We start from the raw sequence: 15,954 nt of genomic DNA on the forward strand, positions 1-15,954 counted from the left end.
GTTACATGTTATCTTAATCGAGATAATGAAAAGACAAACATTGCTATATGAAGGTATCTAAATAATCAAAAGAAAATTCATCACCCTAAATGAATTAAAAAAAATAAATCATCTAAACTTAAATAGTATTAACTAAGAAACTAGAAAGAGTTTGAAGAGTCTTTGATTTTGCTTTTCTACTCTTTGTATCCATACAAGTTGTCTTTTGAATAGACTTTTAGTTAAACAAAAATAGAACAAAATTAGAGCAAATATCCTATTTGTTTGCCTATAGAAAATATGCATTTGAGATTGAATAACTTGTTATCTTTATCTTTAGGAGTCTTTTGGATTTGAAAGGGTCTCATTGACCTATTCTTCTACAAAAACTAATAAAAAATAAAGTGATGACACTGTATGTTTGATGTGTTTTACCTATAAAATTGATTATTTTGGTTTTGTGTTTGTTGGTGCAGATTTCATTTGCCATGTGGTTGATTCCATTTTTTGCTGTTCAAGCAAGTAAGGTTGATGTGGTTGCCTTGGTCCTTGTTATGCATCGTTAATCCCTTGGGAAGGACGTTTTGTTGTTTCGACTTCCATAACAACTATGGTGACAATTATGTGCTCCTGTAAATTAAGAAAACAGCCTGATAAATATCAATGTCATTGTCCAATTGAATGGTAACTGGATCAATATGTTCGTGAATACTTTGTACTATGTGCAATTTTCTTTTCAAAACTTGTTGGTTTGTAGCTACATGGATGCCTCTTAGAACTGAGGTGATAGAACAGAAGCTCGATAGAATCATGGATATACACATGCACTATATGCATCTTTATTCTCACAAGACGAATCACGATGCAGATAGGTTGGTTGGTGTTTTATATGTAATGTTCGGAGAAACAGTGGCAATTCTTTCTTCTTTTTTTCCTTCCAGAAATATATTAAAATAATCTTTTATTATTATTTTTTAAAAATTATTTTTAATATCATAACAATTTAAAAACATAAAAAATATTTTTTTTCCCACAAAAATCATGAAATATCAGCTGCGCCGGAACCCAACAATAACGCTTCGGACACTGGAATCTTTCGCTTAGACGAGGCCCCTATTGGTCGATTGTCTTTGTAAGTGTTAATTTTCCTCTAGAGCTTGAGCTCTCATTCTGATCGGATAAAAAACACAAAAATAAGTTAAATGCAACATTTTCAGCCACAAGTACACATACTCAAGTTCCCATTCACACGCGCACGCTCTGAAAATTGGTGCTGATCAGAAATACTTTACAACAAGTTGCTTGATTGTGAAACGAGTATTTTGTAGAAACATTGATGTCGCCTGATCTATCATCCATGAAAACTTTTCCAGAAGACGTGAGCAGCGGGTTTCTCAACACCCTGTTCTCCTAGTACTCGAGAGGAAAGTTAAGACGCCCACAAACTCATTCTGATTATGAATCAGACCGATGGAAGAGGCGGTGAGAATGCTTTTTACCCCTACGCTGCCTATCAGATTTGGAATCAGTGGATAAGTGCGAATAAGATTGCTTGTCCCTGCCACTTCTATGATGCCTCTCCGAGTGGAAGTGTACAGTCGAATATGAATCTTTTTTTCTGCTGTTCTTACTTCTACACCTGTCAGAATCAGATTCGGAAGAGTAATAATGTTTTTGCTTGCTCTTTTCATTCCTAAGATTCTTGTCAGTGTCACAATCTTCGGAAGAATATGAATGCCTGTGCCTGTGCCTGTTCCTGTTCCTGTTCCTTTTGGAATGCCTGTCAAACTCAGAATCTTCGGATGGACTTGATTCGGAATGATCCAGCCTTTTCTTCTTCTTTTTTCTTTTCTTCTCTTCCTTTGATCTCTTATCCTCCCTGTTGGAAGGTGAAGATAACCCCTTTTCTTCAGCCCTTATTTCTCTACTTGGCGATGATTCCTTTTTGTGCTTACTCTTTTTTGAATTCTTTTTCCGTTCACTTGGAGAGAAGTTAGTCAGCATATCAGGGATATTACCACCACTGAGAAACCCTAGAAAATGGATGAGATGACACTTAGAGCATAACATCATGACATCCCAAAGGTTAAATTTCACAAAAATGCTATAAAAATTCCTGCTACAGGAAAAAGCATGTACCTCCATATTCATCAAATATGTCCTCGGCAACAATTTGCTGGTTGGGATCATCTGGATTAAAACCACCACGAGGAGGACTCAATCCTGGTTTTTGCTTCAGCTCCCACTTAAGTGGCTGCAAGGAGTAACAAAAATAAATTCTAATGAGAGGCTTGATGTGTTTGTAAATGAGCTGCATGAAAGTAATTGCAGTTGAACAAATAAATAAATAAAAACACTTGCAAGTTGCCAGCCTGCCACTAATCATGTTTTCAAAGATGACTCCAGAAGACCATTACAAATTGAGTCATATTTATGCTGAGCTGTGCTGTTGTTGCTGTCAATTGATTTGTTTTTGGTGCAAATTTATGGAAGTTTTTGTACGAGCTTTATATAACAAGGTTAAAATAGGCTCCCACTCTAAAGGCAATTCAACTTGCAAATAAAAAACAATCATTTTTTTTTTTTTGCATATTTCCTACCGATGTCTGTGCATGGTTCATAAACAATGGTTGTCATAAGCAAATTAGTTTTGGACCAAAGCTTGTCATTATTGAGCTTGTGTGAACTAAAATATAAATACGGGATTGACTCAAGTGCTTACTTAGTCTGTGGGTGTGGGTGTGGGTGTGGGTGCATGGGCACGTGCAAGCAGCATTAAAAACTATTGGTTATCTAAATATTGTATCCATAAATTCTCTAGTTGATTTTACATTTTCAAGGCATGCTATTATGATAAAAGAATTATGATAATGATTCACAAAAGACCTTTTTCTTTCCATACGTGGATCAAAGCCTAATTCTGCTAAGAGAAAACTCTGATACAAGATTGAGCTGTGACAACTATCACTGAATTTCTGCACAGAAAAATTGAAAACAATACCAACCTCGCTAGGATCTGTTTGAGCCACGATCGCAGTCAGGGGATCATCTCTTTTCAGACGACTCTCCTCGTTAGGCATTATAACATCTTTCAGTGGGCATTCACGATCACCACTTTGGTGACCATACTTTCCGCATCTTAAGCACTTTACATTGCGCACTTCAATTCCAAATGGCTTCACCCTTGCAGGAAGACCTGTCTCCAGGCTGAAAAACATCAGGTTAGCAAGCAAGGCCCACTACCAAGTTGCTGCATGTACATGATGATTATGCAAACAATGCCACTTGTAATTAGAGATACAGCAGGCACCCACAGCACTAGAGCCACATCAATTTACTTGACTGCGTATACATGACAATATGCAAACAGTAGCACTTGTAATTAGAGACATTGTGGGCTTTTCTAGCACTAGATCCATGACAATTTAATTGGATTCAGCCCTGGGAGAGCTAGAGGTGTCTCACTGTCTTGTTCACAGGGCATTATCTCTGCCACATTCTTCTTCTTTCTTTATTTGTTTATCCTACTCTGTACATTATTAAGAACAAGGATATTAGGAAAGAACTTAACTTGCAGTATATGTGGCCAAATCAAAAGAGTAATTGGTGCTTATTGGGTGATCCTAAGAGGATTTAAGGGTTCGAAATGCAGGGATCAGGATGGTTTATACATACTATATTTACTTGGGAGAACACAGTGGATAGTCTTGCTTTACAACAGAGGAAATGTCTAATTAAGCATAAAGTGGGCCACATTCCAAAATGCAAGTCTGGTAAGCCTCAATAAATTGCAACAATCTCATCCACTATAGAAACTCCCATAAACAAAAAATGGATAGAACAAAAAGATGGCAAAATCATAAAACACACGAAGCATAAGCTGGCAAGTGACAGAGAAGATGAGAGAAACATACCGCGGAGCATTAGTGAGGACTTGAAAATCTTCTTGGGTGGGTAAATGACGGCCAAAAGCATCTTTAGGCCTTGGTTTCTTCTTGTCATCACCAGGGACTGATTCGGGATGCCTGCAAAGAAGCAAGGAGTATAATGAAAAGAGGTTGAAAAGATGGTAAGTGTTACGAGTAGAGAAGAAAAGAACAAATACATGGAGTTGGAGGATGATGAGGCGGCGGCAGCCGGGGGTTGTGAAGCATCGGCAATCTCAGCGGCCTTGGCACTTTCAGCATTGTAACCAGGAGGGCGAACATACATGAAGCTAACAGCTTTCATCATCTCTATCTGGCAGCGTATTAACAAAATCAAGTCAAATCTAATTCAATTAAGATTTTCTTTGTTTTAATAAATAAAAAGAGAAAAGGGAGGATGGTAGGGAGGGAGGCACCTTCTCCTTTTCTTTCTTAGAGATAAGAGCAGTTTGCCTGAAGAATTCCTGTTCTTGAGCATACTGTTTATTTAAGCAACCAAAAAAAAAAAATTATAATCGCTGTCAGTTTAGGAAGCTAACAATTAAAAAAAAAAAAGAAATAAGAAGAAGAACCTCGCGAGCAACTTCTTCAGTACGGCGTTGGCGTTGAGCGTGGGTCTGTTCTGCGATCCATTTGCGGCGCTGATTAGGATAGGAAAGAGGATGCCATGGCTTCTGGTTCAGGTAGGAATGGCTCCAGGCAGTGCCGGATTTGTTCTTGTAGTCTACCTCATCACCTCCTCCTCCACTCTTCTTATTATTATCGTCGAATCTCTTGCTCAGCCTTATCCCTCCTCCTTCTCCCTCCATCGTCTGATTTTGTTTCCGATTTACAATAGAGCAGACGAGAAGGAACTAATCAAATCAACAGCCAGCGAGAAGAGGAAGAAGAAACGGTAGTTCTTCGAGTTCAAGAAAAGCAGCAGGATTCGTCCTAAACCAAAGCCCATTAAGTCCTTACTGAGTTGGGCTAGTAGAAAAGCAATCAATCAATTAGTTCAGTCAAGAAATGGACTGGGCCCTTGACCTTCCATTCCATTTACGGTACTTCATTGGCAACCACCCAAAGAAACACACAAAAACTGCTCTCTGTTTTTTTTTTTCCCAAAAAAAATTAAATGAATTTTCTTTCGGAAAAATTAAATAAAGAAATTAGATAATACAATTATTAATACCTGAAGCTGGGATGGACATAAGAAGAAGAAGAAGAAGAAGAAGAAGAAATAAACCGGGGAAGGAGAATAGAAAATTAATCTTTGAGGAGAAGAGGAATATATATATGCAAGTCTGAATGTAATGTTCTCTGTTCTCTCTCTTTTATTTCTCCTGTAAATATTAATAATTAAAATCGAGCATTGTAGAATCTTCTCAATCGACGTTTATGTATAAATCATACTTCTCATTCTACCACAGTTGTTGATTTATGTATAAATCATACTTCTCATTCTACTACAGTGAAGTATTGGTTTGATGACTAAAAGAATTTGAGTAATTTATTATAAAAAATGCGTTTCTAAAATCATTTTGAAAATGAATTAATCTCTCAACTGACATGTGCATGAATATAAAGATATTTTAACCAAAATTATCATTTTGTTAAGAAAGAGAAGCCGATCATATTTATTATTGCCTATTAACTGTTTGATAGATGATCCCTTCGATGTCCAAAGCCTTTAATGTTTGTTTCTCAACAACTGCTGCTGTATGCACGAGATTATAATTTTATAGGAGTAATAGCTAATGACATTGCCGCTAGTATGCAGATTTTCCTGTTTATACATGCTAGCTCCCGTTCCTTGTAGGATGCCTAGACAGCACTAATGATATGCCTGATTACCTTGCGATGAAGTTAAAAAATCTAAGGCTATAAAATAAAAGGATATTTGGTGTTCGGAATAAATACTATAATGTATTTTGATTTTTTTATTTTTAAAGAACTCCAAAATTATTAAGAAAGTCTTGAATACTTGTAATAAAACAGCTCCAAATAGGGGATTTAAAGATTCTTGTATGGTAAAATTAATATCTTTTAAAAGATAAAAAAATATAAAAATATTATAGCAAAATACCTTAAAAAATATCAAAATAGTAGAGAGTTGAATATTGTATACTTTTTTTTTCCATGAAGCTCTTATAGTATACTTATAACTCATAAAAGGAAAGTCTACAAGGTAATTATCTTAATGATATTAAATGAAGGGTAAATATCCTTTACTTGATTAGAATATGACAAGTCCTTCAAAAAAACTTTTATAAATATCCCTTAACTAATAAGAATATATTGGGTTTTTCAAAAACTTTTACATATCTAAGAAGGTGTATGGACAATAAAGTTTAAGACATCAAGTATAACTAAGCCTATATAAAATGAGTTATTTTCCAGGTTGGTCATTCCTCTAAACATGCTAAGGAGGGATGATAATTATCTTGAACTTGGCTTACTACCAAGTTTAAATATATTGTCAGACCCATGCTATCTTAAGTTTGACATTCTGTCAAGTCCAAGCATATTAGATCTTGCATATATGCCAGACCCACACCACCTTCGACTTGGTGTACTACCAATTCCAAGTATACTGTTGTTGGATTTGGCATACTGCCAAGTCTAATTGTATTAAATTTTACATAAGTGTTAGACCTATGCTACCTTAGACTTGTCGCATTGTCAAGTCCAAGTATATTAGGTATAACATAGGCATGAAACCTATACATTTATAAAAAAATAAATAACTTAATAACATTGACTTATCAAATGCCTCCAAGCCTTTAACATGTGATTTCGCATTTAAAGGCTTAAGAGAGGTTAAAATAATGACTTAACCAATAAGCATATCATCATCATTTGAGATAAAGGTGGACGGTGTTTGCATACTTGATGAGCATTAGATCATAATACTATATATATGTTTATATACTATGGTCGTTGGTTTTCTTTTTCCTCCAGGGACAATTTTTGATCTCCTTTTAATATCTTTTATTTTTTAGTTATTTATATATACCAATGGTTATTGCCTTTAGAGAGATTATATCTTTCTTGGTAAGTAAATGTGTATATAATATCAGGGAGACTACATTCATCCCTTGGAGATTGGTGGATACAATAATGAAAATATTCATATATGAAAAATTATATTTCTATGCATTATAATACATTTTTAAATGATCTAAATGCCAAGTATGAGGGAGATTCTTACCTTTTATACCCTGTAAATGGTAGGTGTTGGCCTTGATCACTCTTATACTTTTAAAAGGACTATCCTATTTTGGGGCTAGTTTTCCTTGCTTTCTTTATTATCCATGGCCTTTAATTTTCTGGGTACCAAATCTCCATATTTGAACTTTCTATTCTTGACTTTGAGGTTCTGATATTGAGTGGCTTTAAGTTTATAGACTTCATTTCTAATTATAGTCGTTATACATGATTCTTCTAAAAAATCAAGATTGATTCTAATACTTTGTTCATTGTCTTTTGTGGTGTAGTAAACTACCCGATGACTTGGACACCCAATTTCAGTTAGAATTATAGCTTTTGTTACATATGTGAGGAGAAATGATGTTTCGCCAGTAGATGTCTTTTGAGTTGTTTAGTAAGCCTATAAAATTTTATTCAACAATTCTACTCATTCTGACTTAGCTTTTTTTATCTTTTTCTTCAATCCATTCAATAAAACTCTATAATTAATTCAGTTTTGCCATTTGTCTAAATATGTGATACTGTGAAACAACGATGATCAATATGAAGTTTCTAACATTGTTGTCTTATTTGATGGTTGTTGAATTATATGTCATTGTTTATGATTAAAACTTTAGCAAGGCTAAAATGATATATGATGTTTTTCTAGAAGAATAAAAGTATTTTGCTAGTGATTATTTGTAACATCCTCATATCCAAGATAAAACAATAATCTCATGTCAAATAAAAAATAGGGTAATTATATATATATAGACACATACGATTTTCATATAAAAGTCTATTAAAATTTTAACAGAGTCTTTCCTATATCAAGAGGTTTTAATTTATTGATATTAACCTATTTACACTTATAAAATCTCTTATCTCATAACCCAATCATAATCCAATCGTCTTAAGTCTCAATCCCAACAATAATCATTATCATCACCACCATCATAATTATAACATACATCAAACAAGAAATATCATTATAGAGAAATAAATTAGATAAACACACATGCATGAAACATGATTATATAAATTGTAGAGTTAAGCTCATTTATTCAAGCTTAAACATTAAGTTATAAAAATACTTTTATATTACAAATAGATAACAAAAAGCGAACAAAATCTAGGATCTACTTATGTTGTACATGCAATAGTCCTGAAACAAAATACATATTATTGTAACATAAGTACTATAATAAGTATAGTAAACCAAAATCCAATAATTTTTTTAAAAAAAAGAACATGTATTCATATTATATTTGCTTCTCCCTTTTGTTTTCGTTTGAACTCCTTCTCATTCATCTACTAAAAATTATCTCACCTTTCATTTTCAGTTTCTATTCAAGATTTCATTAAAATCAACCACAACTATTTCTAGCCAACACATTGTCGATACCAATCTCACTTGTATCATCATCACCCCATAGGCATCGATGCATAATGATCCCTTTACTCGGGATCCCGTCATACACAAAATGTATGTTGGCTAATACATAGTGATCCCTTACCAAGGATCCTAATATACACTAATTGTATGTTAGTCTAAACATGATGATCTCCTTGCCTAGAATCCTAACATACACTAAATATGTGCTAGTTAATATATGGTGATCCCTTACCTAAGAGCTTAACATACATTAAATGTATAGTGGTTAATATATAGTTGACACGATAGTGATCCTTTACCCATGATCCTAATAAACACTAAATATATGCTAGTCAAAATATGGTGATCCCATTACCCAAGATCCTAATATACACTACATAGATGCTAATCCATACCACATATCACACTTCTCATATTTTCTATGTTAGCGATAATTTCATCACTTAGCAATTCACACAAGGACCATTCACCTTGAACACGCATACATTCAAAATACTATCTAGAATAATAACATCATTAAGCAAACTTTCATCCTTTCATATAATATCCAACATTTGCTAATCTATATTTCATACTAATAGCATTTCATCCTTTCATATAATATCCAACATTCGCTAATCTACATTTCATACTAATAGCATATTAAATCATGGAATTTAACTAGAAAGTATAAATACAGATCACCTGTCTGTACTAGAATCTCTACTGATGCTCCCCTACTGCTGTTGCTGTACCACGTTTGTGGTCCCTCCTATAATCATATGCATATCTCATAAATTATCTTTATTCAATGATACATTTCATAATAACTATATTAATAGCCAATACAGGTCCTTCTTTTAATTATTGATTTATTTATAATTTATGTTTTCTCATTTCATTTATTAACATCATCATTTTGGTTTGATCATAGTTTTCATTATAAATTTTCATTTTGAATATGACTCATTTTTTTTTTTGGAAATTACCATGTAATATAACATGTTTTCCAAAGTGAAAGGACCTAATTTTCACCCTTAACGCGTCTAGATAGTCATTGTAGTGACTTCTCAAATCTACTAGTAGAGGTCACATTTCGATCTCTCCTCAGATGTTTTATTATATCCAGAGTTCTAGGACTCCATTTCAAGCGAGACTGGCTTCTTTGGAACACTAAGACACGGAGCTACAAGTTTTCAATAACTGGAGTTCCAGTTCTTCCCTCAAGATACTCAAAATTACTCGTCAATAAATTACACCTACTGCTCTACAAGGTCTATCATGACCCGGTTTTGGTTTGTGACCCATAACTGGAGTTCTATAGCTCCAAATTGATCAAGAATAATTTTCTTAGTTATTCAATATCCAAAAATACAATTTCTATAAAGAAACCTAATCCTAATTCCCTTATTCTTCTACTTGAATTCTCTTCGAAAGACAACAGATGAATCTGTCCAAATTCATAAACCTTTTTATTTACACACAACATCCATAATTCAACTTTTTCTTTTTCATCTCAACCCCTAACCATATCACATACTATATAAGAGTGTCAAAAATATCTTTTAGAAGCCAATTTACTCTATTTATTACAATCTTCCTTTTTAATATCAAAATAAATTATTTTCATCGATTTACTAACTTTCAAAATAATGTTCTTCTAAACACAATCCTAGCTATTTCAACATGTATCTTTCCTTTTTTTGACACAATTAAACACACATCATCAAGCTAAATATATCGAATTAAACATCCTCCCTCTTTTATGCATAATTGGTTGAAAGCATGACCTTAAGGAACCAATTGTTCCCTCATTCCTTTCATGATAATTTCATTCAATTCACACACATACATTCATTTCACAAACAACCTATTGTAATAGATTCAATAAGGAAAAACCACAATTCCCCCCATTTTCTCTTCATATGGTCAGCCACTCTTTACTTATTACCCATAAATTTTCTTTGATAAATCATTATGATTTCATGCCTCCAATCACATACAATAAATGAATTAACTTAATTTTAACAATTAATATATTTCTTCAAATTCAAGTCTAAGAACCCTAATCTAAAATTCAACATCAAGGCATCAATTCGTAATCGAATTTGAAATGACTTATAGGATCTTGTTCAAGACTCCTTACCTGGTAGGAATTAAGGTCTCGATCTTCAACAAGTCAAAACATTTTACTCCCTTTTATTCTAATGGTAATTAGCCCTCTTTCCTTTTTTTTTTTGTTCAAATTTTCTTGTTAATATCTTTTCCACAAGTGTTTATTCTACCTATAAACCCTTAATTTTGGATGAGTTTTTGGAATTTTGATTTTTTCTCTTTATTTGGCAAGAATAAATTCAAAAACTCCATTTTTTTCTCTTAACATTGCTACATATTTTTTTATGAGCAAGGAAGATAGGTATTTGTACCCCATAATTTCTCATATTTATACTTAGGCCTTATTTCCTTTAAATGTACTACCTTTTCCTTTACATATTTTTTAGGCCTTATTTCCTTTAAATGTACTACTTTTTCCCTTACATATTTTTTTATAATTAAACTATATCTCTTTTCATTTCTTATAATTCCACCCCTCAACCTTTTAGTTTAGTTCATTTTCTTTAATTAATCCAACCCTCAATATTTTCGGGTTGATTTATAATGTCTTAAAATATTTCATCCAGAAATTTCTAAATTCCTATTTTTATTTTAATTTGTACATGAATTTCTTTGCTTTTATTTTCTTTTTATTTAGTTTGCAATTTACGCAAACATTTATTTTTCAGGGTTTACATTCTCTCCTTCTAATAGAAATTTCATCTTTGAAATTCAAGTTACATACATATATCAAAGAATAGATGCAGAAACTTTTCCTTCATCTTGGATACTCTTTCTCATATTTCTTCTTCTATTTGAGAGCTTCTTCATAATACTCTTATCAAGGAAACTCTCTTATTCCTCAACATTTTCTCTTCTCGGTCCAAGATCTTAATGAACTTGGCTTCTATGGTTAAATCCTTTTTTAATCTTCGTAGGAATTTGTAGCAATACTCATAGGGGTCTATCTTATCCTTTCACAACAATGATATATGGAACACATTGTGAATTTTATCCAAATATACAAGCAACTCTAATCAATAGACAACTAACTTGATTCTTTCCATAATCTCAAAAAGGTCAATATATCTCGAGGCTAGTTTCTCTTTTACTCCAAATTGAATAATGCTTTCTCAAGGCACCATCTTTAAAAACACCTTATCTCCCCTTTGGAATATGCACTTTTAAGTACTAATCAGTTATCTGTGTAATTTTTTTATTTTTGGAATTCCAGAGGCCCTTTTCGGTTATCTGTGTAATTTTTTTATCTATCCTAAGCTTCCTTCATCTTTTTTCTAATCACCCTCACCTTATCAGTTGTTAGTGCACCATTTCAAGTCCTAAAAGATTCATTTCTCCTACTTCATCCTAACAAATTAGGGTATAACATTTCCTCTCATACAATGCTTCATATGGAGCTATACCAATAATAGTTTGATGATTATTATTATAAGTAAAATCCACCAATGATAAGAGATCCTCCCAGTTCCCACCAAACTCCAGTACACAGGACCTTAAGAAATCCTCAAGAGTTTGAATGGTCCTTTTAGATTTACCATCCATCTTAGGATAAAATGTTGTGACTAGATTAATTTTTATCCCTATTGCCTTTTGTAAATTAGGCTATAATCTCGATGTGAACCTTAGGTCTCGATCCGATACAGTTAATACTAACACCCTATAAAGTTCGATTACTTCATTTACATACAATTTCACCAGCTTTTGCACAGAATCAATCGTCTTTATAGGAAAAAACGGAGCAGATTTTATCAGCCGATCTATAATCACCAGTATAACATCATTACCTTTCTTTCCCTTGGGTAATCCCGTCATAAAATTCATAGAAATTCCTCTCATTTCCATTTCAAGATCGATAATGGCTATAATTCCTCTTCATGTCTTTAGTGTTTTATCTTTACTTGCTGACAAATCCCGCAATTCGATATAAATTCTACTATTTTTCTCTTCATTTTTGACCACCAGTAATATTCCTTTAAGTCTATATACATCTTCATACTTGCAGGATGAGTAGCAAATCAAGATTCAAGAGCTTCTCTTAATACTTCATCTTTTAAAGTCATGTTCTAAGGTAAATAAATTTGCCTACCTATAACTATTAGCCCATCAGACAACACTTGAAATGATGCTTCTCATCGATATGTTGAGCCATCAAGACTTTATCTTAAAGTACATAGTGGATTTTTAATTGAGCTAACAATGATCCCTCGAGCCCTACACTTAGTCGTAAGCCTATCTTTTTTAATTCAACTATATTTCCTTGTTCCTTAACCTTCATATCATTCATTATTGCTTTTCCCTTCTTACTCAAAGCATCAACTACTACATTAAACTTACCAGGATGGTAGTCAATCATATAATCATAATATTTAATTAATTTTACCCATCTTCTTTGTCGTATGTTTAACTCCTTCTGTGACATTAAATACTTCAAACTTTTATGGTCCATAAAGATTTGATTTTATGACCCATACAAATAATGCCTCCATACTCTCAAAGCAAACACTACTGTTGCAAGTTCTAAGTCAAGAACTGGTTAATTCATCTTATGCGGCTTTAATTGTCTTGATGCATAAGCAATTGTTCGCCTATGTTGCATCAATACACATCTCAAACCCCTTTTTAAGGCATCATTACATACCACAAACCCTTTTATCCATGATGAAAGCCTTACACAGGAGCAAATGTTGTTTATACTTCAAGTAAGAGTTGGAATACACCAAGATATCATCAATAAATACCACCGCATATTGTTTCAAGTAAAACCAAAACACTCAATTCATCAAATTCATAAATATGGCTAAAGCATTGGTTAATCCAAAAGGCATCACCAAAAACTTGTAATGCCCATAACGGGTTCTAAAAGTAGTCTTCTATATATCTTGGTCTTTGATCCTCAACTAGTGGCACCCAGACATCAAATTTATCTTAGAGAACACCCTAACACCCTTTAACTAATCACACAAATCATCTATTCATGAGAGTGGGCATTTGTTCTTCATTGTCATTTTATTCAATTGATGATAATCGATGCATAATCAAAGTGTGTCATCTTTCTTCTTTACAATTAGCATTGAGACTCTATAGGATAAGTTACTAGGTCGGATGAAACCTTTATCTAACAAGTCTTGAAGTTGGACCTTTAGTTCAGTCAATTCCATAGGTGTCATCCTATAAGGAGATTAGGTTATAAGAGAAATTCCTGGAATAGTTTCCATGAAAACTTTAATTTCTTTAACGGGAGATAACCTAGGCAACTCTTCTGGAAATACATCCTAAAATTCACTCACAACAGGAATACTAGTCAAGTCTTTGCTATCCTTCAGCTCTCTTACATGGGCTAACCATATGGAACAACCCTTCCTCATTAACTTTTTAGCCACCAAGATGAAGATTACATAACTTGGAATTACTTTTCTCTCCATTTTAAATACTATTATTTATCACCTATTCATTGGATAGTTACCATTTTGGTGAAACAATGCACTTACACTCTATGTCTACTTAGTCAATCCATGCCTAGAATCAAGTCAAAATCATGTAACTCTAATAGCATAAGATTTACCCTCAATTCTAACCCTTTAATGTATAGTTTCAAACTTTTATAAATATTATCAATATATTTATTCTCTTTTAGAGGTAGACTAAATGTCACTCATATTCCTAACATATGCAAATTATTCACAATTCTACTATTACAAAAGAATGACTAGTACTAGGATCAATTAAAGTATAAACTTACATTGTCTCTAACTATAAAGTACCTGTTACAATATTAGGTACTTCTCACATATTCTCTTGGGTCATGTGATATACCCGGCCTTGAGTCCTTTCCTTATAAAATCTAGGCCTCCCCTAAGTAACATTTATCTTTGACTAATTAGGTCTAACAGGATGATCAATTGTAACTAATTATTGTTGGCTTTACACATTAGTCCTCTAACCCTAGACTCCTTCAATAGCCCTACGGGGACAATCTTTTTTCCTGTGACTCATGTCCCCATAATAATAACAACCTTTACCCACATGCAGACACGTTCTCATTCAATAACCCTCTCCACTATAAATATAACATCTCTTCGGTATCGCGAAGCAATTTCTAGGGTGTTGTTGCTCACACCTCTAATAGAATGGATACACGAGTCTTCTGCTATGTAGACCCTTTAAGAGTTATGGCGTCTTGTCTAGCTTGTCCTCCTTAAAATCCTTTTGAGCTACCACCTAATGTGAAACTCTCACCTTTCTTTTTAAACTATCTTGATAATTATATGCTCTTTCTTTTCTTTAGAAGATGAGGTCTCTTAGTTGAAAACCCAAAATCTCTCCTCTTAGCACCAATCACCTAACTCTACTTAACCACCGGCTTCAGGGCATCCCTCATTGCCCTTTTCATACCCTAAACAACTTGCACAAAATCTAAACAGACTGAAACTGCATGGCTATCAATATCATCCTCAGCTCCTACCTCAGTATATCACGAAACCTCTCCACCCTATGACGCTTCATATAAAGGTAAATAGAGGAAAAAGATGTTAAGTTATGAAATGTAAACTCCTGATTATAATTTTTCTAGGTTATTAAAATATGAGAAACTTAACCGATAGAAAAATAGGTTAAATTCAATTAAAGAAACCAAAATCAAGATAAAAATGGTGAAATTAACGAAATAAAAAGTGAATATAGTATTAAATTGTTAGAAAAACAATTATAGAGACAAAATGAATATATAAGACTAAGAGGGGTTAATATTCAAGTAACAAGATGTTAGGGATTTAGATGCATGACATTCATAGTTAATTGTTATAAATTATATTTTAGAATTTTATTTAATAGCTAAAGCTATTGGATTGAGTTGATTCTTTAACATAGTATCATAGCCTTGATGATTAGTACTTAAAAGTATATTTTTATCAAGGTTTTACATCATCATTTTGCACTTGAAGTATCAATAACTTCTTAACTAAAGCATATTTTATAATAATATATCTAATAATATAAGATACCTTTAATTTATGGTAAATATTTATTTTAAATGTAGGCCTATCACATAAATGAAAGGATTGATTGATGAGTTTAAGAACTGAAATTGAAAGGACAAAAAGATGGCCAAACTTAAAGAAGAGATGTTGGTGCGGTCCAAACCGAAATACTATTTGGTTACTAACTCAAATTTGAAGTTGTAGATCTCAGATTTAGGTCTACTTTATATGGATGGAAAGCTAAGACATAGGCCTACAACTTTTATATGGACCTCAAGATTTTAAAAGGTCATTTTCAAGTCCAAATTGTAGCAACAACAAAGAAGTTTGAATTTGTCCTATGGTCAATAACAAAGAAGTTTGAATTTGTCCTATGGCCCAAACACTGCTCAATTTTAGCCCATATCTGGAG

The 15,954-nt window shown here is 33.0% G+C and overlaps 1 protein-coding gene across 1 annotated transcript; it reads right to left on the reverse strand.

Moving 5' to 3' along the window:
- Positions 1-1,127: 1,127 nt before the first annotated feature.
- On the reverse strand, positions 1,128-4,821 carry LOC105128500 (zinc knuckle (CCHC-type) family protein). Its single transcript, XM_011030212.1, has 7 exons — positions 4,478-4,821; positions 4,322-4,384; positions 4,085-4,218; positions 3,894-4,004; positions 2,985-3,186; positions 2,119-2,233; positions 1,128-2,012 (listed from the first exon to the last, which is right to left on the reverse strand). The coding sequence occupies exons 1-7, from the start codon at positions 4,712-4,714 to the stop codon at positions 1,435-1,437; spliced, it is 1,440 nt and encodes a 479-aa protein (XP_011028514.1). The 5' UTR covers positions 4,715-4,821; the 3' UTR covers positions 1,128-1,434.
- Between the last annotated feature and the right edge of the window lie 11,133 nt (positions 4,822-15,954).

This window comes from Populus euphratica, unplaced genomic scaffold (genome assembly GCF_000495115.2).
Source record: "Populus euphratica unplaced genomic scaffold, PopEup_1.0 scaffold14.1, whole genome shotgun sequence".
Lineage (NCBI taxonomy): Eukaryota > Viridiplantae > Streptophyta > Magnoliopsida > Malpighiales > Salicaceae > Populus > Populus euphratica.